This window comes from Monocercomonoides exilis, assembly GCF_001643675.1.
Source record: "Monocercomonoides exilis strain PA203 chromosome Unknown scaffold19-1596985, whole genome shotgun sequence".
Classification (NCBI taxonomy): domain Eukaryota; phylum Preaxostyla; order Oxymonadida; family Polymastigidae; genus Monocercomonoides; species Monocercomonoides exilis.
Window position 1 is genome coordinate 874,378 of NW_027150564.1, and position 8,189 is coordinate 882,566.

Genomic DNA, 8,189 nt, shown 5'->3' on the forward strand with positions numbered 1-8,189 from the left:
CATTTGCAATTATCCTCCTACCAGCCTTCATCTTTTTTGTTTTGCTTTTTTTCTTCTCTTTGCGCCGGCTGATGAAGTCGCTTTCTAACTATGCCATAACAGCAGAAAGAGAACGAGAAAGAGAGAAAGAGCGAGAGAAGGAGAGAAGGAGACTTATGATGGAGGCAGAGCAGGAGGCCATGTTGGGAATGGAGGAGCACGAGAACGATGTGGAAACGATATACGAGGAAGAAGCAGAGGTGGAAGCGGATTCTGTTCAGAATTCATTCAATTCAGAAAACAACACAAGCAATCCTCAAATGGAATGTGTAGAGCAATCACCTTGCCAGTCACTTCAACAGTCACTTCAGCAGACATCTCAGCAGATGCAGCCACAGACAGAAGAGGCGCTAGATTCAATCAATGAGCATGTTAAGCAGACTGAGCATGATGAGCACACAGAACACACTAACAGCAACGTCAGCATCGCTGCGCCTTCGTGGCAGACTGTCCCTTCGAACAAGGCTCCGTCGTCAGTTGCAATGCGCATGAAAATGAGGCAGCGGCGGAATCTGAGAGTGCTCATGGCGAATGCCGAAGCAGCCGAAAAGAAAAAAGAGATGGAAGAGAGGCTGAAAGAGCTCGAAATGCAGTGTCGATTGAAAGACGAAGGCGAAGGCACTGAATCAAACACACAATTTACGCCTTCTTATTCATCAGTGGCAGGCCATGAAAAGCAGCAGCAGCAGCAGAGTTTCGGAATGGGCAGACCAGCTCAAGCAATAAACATCAGCAATGATGGAAATGATGCTGCTGACGATAATGCTTCGCGTTCAGAGTCGTTGTGTGGTAAGAACATGCACCACTCAACAACTGAAGGCACGCTTGTCATCCACCCGCTGGCTGATCCATCTGCTGCTGCACATTTCCCTTTTCTTCGCTCGTCATTGTCTGAAGAACAGAGTGAAATAGACTCGCATGTGCTGATGGCTCTTTCTCAGGCATCTCCTCACACTTCACTACCTCCGTCTGCTGTTCCTCCTGCAGAGCTGCTGGCAAGCCAGTTGGGAAGCATCCACTCAGACAGGAACTACTCTTCTACGATCACCTCCAGCCAGTCATCATTCACAGACTTTAAGTCACCTGACTCGCGCTTGTCGCCAGAATACACATCGACGCTACAGCTGAGGAGCTGTGAGTCAGTGAAGACAATCGACACAGATGCGGAGACAGTTGCGCTGTCTGTTGTGCGCTCATCCGAGAAGGCAAGCAGAGATGAGAGAAGGAGCAGAAGAAAAGAGAACTCACCAGAATTCCGCCAGCAGTCGTCCAATGTGCAGAGGGAGACAAAACGGCGGGTGCATTCTCGCCACAAGTCGAAGCTGAGCATCTGCAGCCCTGTGACCAGCCCCACCAGCGATGCAAGCACAGAGGCATTTGCCCATCCATCTGGTGTGCTGCCTTCCCTTTCGTCGCCCAGCAGCGGTGTGTCTTCGTCGTTTGTAGCGTCGTTTTCGCGGGCCTCGACTGACTTGGCTGATCTGGTTATCTCTTCGTCACACTCGGGACACCTGGCACTGATTAGATCAGCTGCGCCTTTCGTAAAGAAGCTGAACAAGTTTTCACTTTCGAACTATTCGTCGCCTTCTTTAACCTCTCCTCGCTTTTCTCTGCATTCAGACAAAGAGAACAGCCCGCCGTTTTGTACTAGAATGAAGAAATATCCAACTTCTCCTGTGTCTTTGGCAGTCAGCGAAAAGGGCAACATTGCAAAGATGCTCAGAATGCGAAGCCCAACTTCGTCTGACTACAAAGGCCGGAGTGTGTCGGCTGCTGATTCTCAATTGAAATGCTCTTCGTTCATCTCTCATTCGCCAAGATCGCTCCCTTCCAGAGACTTTCCAGTGTGCTCGACAATCATGAAGCAGCTTGGGATTAAAGGCCAAAGGGGAAACATTCACTATGTCTCCTACCCGGTTCTTCCGCAGGCGCTGAGGAAGGGAAGCAGCAGCAGCAGTGGTAGTGGCAGTGATAATGACAATGATGTTGCAACGAACCCGATCTCAATTGCATATATGCTCACTTCAACAAGCACCCCTTCTCCGTCACTGCCATCTTCGGCAAATGGCTCTCCGATGGTTTCTTCACTTGGAAAGCCTGCTTCAGAAGGCAGTTCACTTTCATCACAGGAGTTGCATATGTCGCATGATCTGCAAAATCAGCATGATACGCATGAATCACAGGAATTGCCTGCTTTGCATGACTTGCACGAATTGCATTTGTTGCATTCATCACATGAATCGCTTCCTGCTTCTGGAACAATTGCACATCCATCGCCTGACACACTGAGCTCCCGTTCACTTCCTCACTTGTCGCCTTCTCTGAAATCCAGCTTGGATACGCCTAAGTCTTCAATCCCTTTGTCATCTCCTTCACACTCACCTTCCCCTCTGCCCCTTCCTTTGCCTTTGCCTTTACCACTTCCTGTATCATCGCAAGCACATCAGCAGAAGCCAGACAACTTGCGCAGCATGGCATCATTGTCATCTGCAGACACAATTCCTGTCAAACACTTTTTTGCATCTGATTTTGCATTCAACGTTGCATCCTCATTGCCATCTTCTTCTTCTCCGCAGAGGAAGAGCCCCATTCATCTTCCACTCGACAGCAGCTCCATGTCTGTTGATGAGACGGTGATTGTAGGCAATGATAATGTTCCCGTGTCTGTTCCTTCTTCTCCAACAGCTCCTTTCTCCCCTCGTTCTGAGCAAGGAACGCATTTCGCCTCCTCATTCTCTCAGTCGCATTTGCCCCACAAAGCGCCCAAAACTTTTGCTCCTCCGTCTTCTTCCTCTCCTTCTCCCTCTCCGCCATACGTGGGAAAGGGAAGCAGCTGGAGAGAAAGCGACGAGAATACTGTCTCTGAATACGGCAGTGAATACAAAGGCGAACAGAGCCCTTTTCCTCTGGGCGAGTGCAACAAGTACTTTCTGCAGTCATTTTCATCAGCAGACACAGTGTTTGTGCCTCGTGGTGAGCTTGACAGCGACAGAGAGACAGCTCTGCGGAGGGTGAAATTGGGGCATCCACCTACCCCCACACCAATTGCGAACTCGCCAATCTTGACTTCTGCTACTACCCCGAGGCATCAGGGGCAGTTGATGCAGCTGTCGCAGCAGTCACTTCAGCAGGAACAGATGCAACAAATGCAACAGCAGCAACTGTCACAGCAACAATTACAACAACAAGAGCAGCAAGAGCAGCAGCAACTTCAACAGCATTCAGACACTCTGTCTCCACTTCAGCCACATTCTCAATCTCATTCTCAGTCTCAGTCTCAATTGCAGCTTCATCCCACAGATCATCAACAGCATCAGAATCAGACTCATCAACAACAGCAACAACAGCAACAGCAGCTTCAGCTTCAGCTTCAGCACCATCTCCTTCTGCAGCAGCTGACTGCGCAGAACCAACAGTCGCACCAGCAGCTGCAGCCAGCCTCGTACGACGACTGGACAGGGCAGCACTCTTATCTCGGCGGCAACTTCACTCGCACTCATTCTCAGCTCTTATCCATTGAAGACGCTGTCAAACAAGGTTATTCCCACAGCCTTGCACCATCTCCACTCAACACACCCCTCCGCTCATCAAAGGGGCATCTGATGGATTCTCAGCTGTTTGCTGCTCTTTCTTTTGAAGGAGAAGAGGAGCCGAATGTGCCTTTGCGGCGCTCCTACTCGTTTGAATCGCTGAGAGACAGGCATTCTGCTTCAGCATCTTCAGTGCGATCATTCGGAAGCACCATGTTCTACTCGAATTCAGAGGGGAACAGCGCAGTTTCTATGGGGAATGGAGGGATGAGAACAGAAGCTGGGTATGGTAGAGATGGTGATGGTAGAGGAGGAGGAAGAGGAAGTGGAACATCTTTGACGCATCGAGAATACGAAGAAGGAGGAGAAGAAGTAGGAGAAGGAGGAGAAGGAGAAGAAGATGAAGAATTTGGACACAGTGATTACACCTCACAAGTGCGATCACTCACTTTCTCCACTCCTGAACACATCTATGCAAACTTGCCATCTCTTGCTCTTCTATCTCTCGAACCTGCACACACCGCAAACAACTTGGTGCTCACTCGACCTCCTTCTGCGCAGGTGCTGTCTCCACGTGCACCGAATACCAGCCCCTTTCAGCAGAGCCAAAACTTGTTGGCTTACCCGTCGTATGCTTCAGACGCTCCAAAACCACTGCCTCCGACTAAGTCGTCGTTAACTTCTTCTTCAAATTCTTCCTCATCGTCTTTATCGTCATCTTCTTCTTCTGCTGCTGCTGCTTCTGCTTCTTATGCTTCTTCTTCCTCTTCTTCGTCACCTCCAAAGCATTCAGCCAACTACAACAAACGTTCAATTCATCTTTCTCCTCATATTCGACCTCCATTCGCAACAGAAATAAATGGGAAAATGGAGAAAACAGATTCATCTTCTACTCTGGAATTGAATAACACGTCATTTCCACAGAAATCTTCTTCTTCATCCTCTTTCTCTTCAACTTCCACTTCTTCAACCGATTCATTGAACAAGGCTAAATTACAGCAACAAAAATTAAGTAAAATCGACACTTCTTATTCGAATTTCACGTTGGATTCAACGATGGACCCTTCTTCAGCATCACGCAATGCTTCTGTTTCTGCTTCTGCACAATCACACAACATATCTTTCTCCTCTTCCTCTTCCTCTTCCTCAAATTCTTCTTCTGCTGCTGCTTCTTCTTCAAATTCTTCTTCCAATTCTTTGTCTGCCACCACCCCATCCGCCGACTCCCCCGCGCGCCGCTTCTCCTTCTCCTCCTCCTCCCCCTCTGTTCTCCCTTCCTCTTTCCAATTCCCTCACTCTCCCACTCTCTTCTCCTCTCTCTCACTCGACACCGTCTTCTCCACCTCGCTCGATGAGGCTGTGTTCGAAGACGTGCCGATCACCCCATATTCTGGTTTCGACCACCGCACGCCCACACGCAGGATGTCCAATGCCTCTTCTGACCGCTCTTATTTGGCTTCCAGTCTGAAGTCCCCCGCAGCTCATTCGCTTTCCTCTTTGTCTCCGTCGTTCAATCAGAACTCGGCTGGGTATTTTGGCTTGTCTCATTCGTCTGAGTCGCTGCCGGTATTCACATCTTCTCCTGTTTCGTCGATGTATTCGTCACCTCTTTTGACTCCTTCTCTTTCTTCGATGTATTCTGCTGCGTCTTCCAGGAGCTTCACACCACGCCATTCATATATTGCACCTGAGGATTTGTTTCAGCAGGGTTATGCTGCTTCTTCTGCATCTTCTTCTTCTTCTTCTTCTTCTGATTTGCATTCTAACCAGAACAATAAAACTTTGTTCCAAAGAGCGAAGAACTTTGTTATAAACAAATGTTTCAGTGTTGTTTCATTTATCGTGTTAGTAATGTGTCTTCCTTTCATCATTTTCAACCGCTTTTTAAAATGGCTTTTCCCTTCCTTCAAAAACATGTCATTTGACGTCGACATCAGCAAAGAAGAGAGCTTCTTTGCAAAACCTTCATCATCATCGTCTTCAGCTGCTTCTGCTGTGAATGAGTTCTTCAACTTCAGCAATTGCGCCTGTTATTCTGATCATGAGCCGACTGAAAGCGTCACTGCTTTTGATCTGTTCCCTCCTCTTTCTCCGCTTCCTCCTCCCCCGCCTCCTCCTCTTATTCTTTCTCCTCATCATTCACATCATTCGCATCATCAAAGCCAATCTGAAGAGAAATCATTAAAAAACAACAGCATTTCAAATAGAAATTCCCAATCAAATGACAAAAATAGTGGAGAACTGACTTCTCATCCAATAACATCTTTTTATAAAGTGTTAGCAAACAGATTGAAAGAAGCTGTGAAAGAAGGATATGACAATGCCAACAAAACTGCTGCTTCAATTTGTTCGACTTTTGTGTCAATCAGTTCAACTCTTCTGTTTGTGTTGCTTCATCCTGCGTATGCTGCCTCTATTCTCTTCTCCCCAGCTCCTCCTCCTCTTTCTCTTCCTGCGCATTCTTCTTCATCTTCGTCATCATCATCATCTTCTTCTTCTTCTCTTCCTATTTCTCTTCCACATCATCATTCGAGTCGTTCTTCCTTGTCTGATCTTCAACTGCCTCTTTCTACCACTTCATCCTTGTCTTTATCTTCATCCTCGTCTTCATCTTTTCGCAATCTCAATCACTCCTATGTCTTTCCTGTTTCTTCATTAGCTTCTTCTTCTAATTCCAATTCAAATACCAATTCTCTTTCTATTTCAAATACTCCTTCCTCCTCTTCCTCTTCTTCTTCTTCTTCCACTTCCTCATCTTCAAATGATCCGCCTGTTCCTCTTCTCATCACATCTCTCCGCTTCCACAGCAAAAATCACACAAAACTGCAAGACGCAGACGAAAGCAGCAACGACGACGAAAAATGGCTTCGCTCGACACTCAAAAGAGCATCTTTGAAAGGAAAAGGAATAAAATCTTCATCTTTATCAAGCTCAGAAACAGAGCAAAGTGAAGTCAATGCGAAAGATTATTCACGTGCTCATGAAAATCTGCCAATTGTGCCGTCTTCTTCTGGTTTGTCGTTCGATTACTTGAGAGATTCAGAGCCAACTGCCAGTGTTTTCACACAAAATGATGCTGCTACTGCTTCTGTTTCGCATCCTTCACCATTTCCTTTCACTCACCGCTCGTTTTTTAAGTTCGTCACCAGAACAACTAACCTCATGCTGATCTTGTTCTTCCTCTTTTTCGCTCTGAAAATCACCTGCGACTCAGTCAGAATCGAAAGCAGAGGAGCCGGGCTGATCAATCACACAATGTCCTATCCACCTTTGTGGGTAAAACAAAATACGACTCAAAACTTCAATTCTCCTCAGCAATTTGCCTCGAATGACATTCTTATGTCAGCTGCTTCTTCTTTCCTTCATTTTCTCTCTTTCATTCGCATCCACTGGTTGTGTGTGTTTGTCCCTCTGTTTGTTCTTGCACTGCTCTTTGTGGTTGTCATGGGCGTGCTTTCGCTGGCAGCTGCTTTGGGCGTGTGGACACACGTCTTAGCTTCTCTGCTGTACAACGAGTCTGTTTTGTTTGTGGCGATCTTTGGCAATCCATCTCTGTGCCTGTTTGCCATTGCAATATGTGCACATATCAGTTTGAATGAAGGCGGGCTGTCGGCTGAGTGGAAGCCAAGCTGGGAGATGAAATATAGCTTGGCAGATACTTTTGATTATTTGCGTTCGTTGATAGGTCGAAGCAAGAATATCACAGAAATTCCAAATGAACTAATGGCAAATTCTTCGTTTAACAGTTTTGACGGTTCTCCTCCTTATCGGCCGCAGATAAGTCCTGCTATTCGAACAATTGCAGACTCCATCTGGAATTTCGTCAGCACGTTTGATGTGAATTCACTTCTTATTGTCATTCCTCTTATGATGGAATTTGCAGTGGTGATATTCCTGTTTCGCTTTCTCTTTCCTTTGTTTGTGTCTCGTACACAGACAAAAGAAGGAATTTACAGTTTGTTAACGAAGCTTGGAAATTCGAATAGACATGACAAAAAAGAAGCAAACAAAACAAGTCTTAATTTCACTCCTTCTTCGAGCTTATCTTCTTCTGATTCATCTTTTAGTCTTTCCTCAAACAAACACATCACAAATAGCAGATCACTTCATCCACCTTTCACGCAACGCCTTTCGTCTTCTTTTCATTATGTGGCTGTGCTTCTGATGGTCTTTCTTATTGTATTTCAGCTTGTGCTATGTTTTATCCGCATTTCTCCTTCTCCTTCTCCTTCTCCATATATCACTCCAAACAGCCTAAACAGTCATGCATTTTCATCACCCATTGAACAAAAATTCATACAAACTGAAAATTCCATTTGTCATTTTGATTCAGAACTGCACAAAAGAAATGAACATTTGACTGTTCCTTTTGTAGTAAACTCCTCTTCTGTCTGCAGTCCTTCACAAAAATTCAATGACTTGTCAATTCTTCGAGAAAATGAGACCGAAGCAAAAAGATTGCATTCACTTTTGAGCTTTCACACTGCTTATTCATTCGACAACAGCATTTTCTCCACAGTTCGTTCAATTCCATCTGTGATCTTTTTCATTCCCACTTGGCTGTCTCTCCTTCTTCTCTTCCTTCTTTTTAACAATCTCATCTCCAACGTCTTTGCACAG

The 8,189-nt window shown here is 46.0% G+C and overlaps 1 protein-coding gene across 1 annotated transcript; it reads left to right on the forward strand.

The window, feature by feature from the left end:
• Positions 1–71: 71 nt before the first annotated feature.
• On the forward strand, positions 72–7,555 carry MONOS_9018 (uncharacterized protein; the record flags this gene model as incomplete). The annotated part of the gene is made up of 2 exons (XM_067879478.1): positions 72–7,399; positions 7,453–7,555. The coding sequence occupies 2 exons, from the start codon at positions 72–74 to the stop codon at positions 7,553–7,555; spliced, it is 7,431 nt and encodes a 2,476-aa protein (XP_067728511.1).
• Positions 7,556–8,189: the final 634 nt, after the last annotated feature.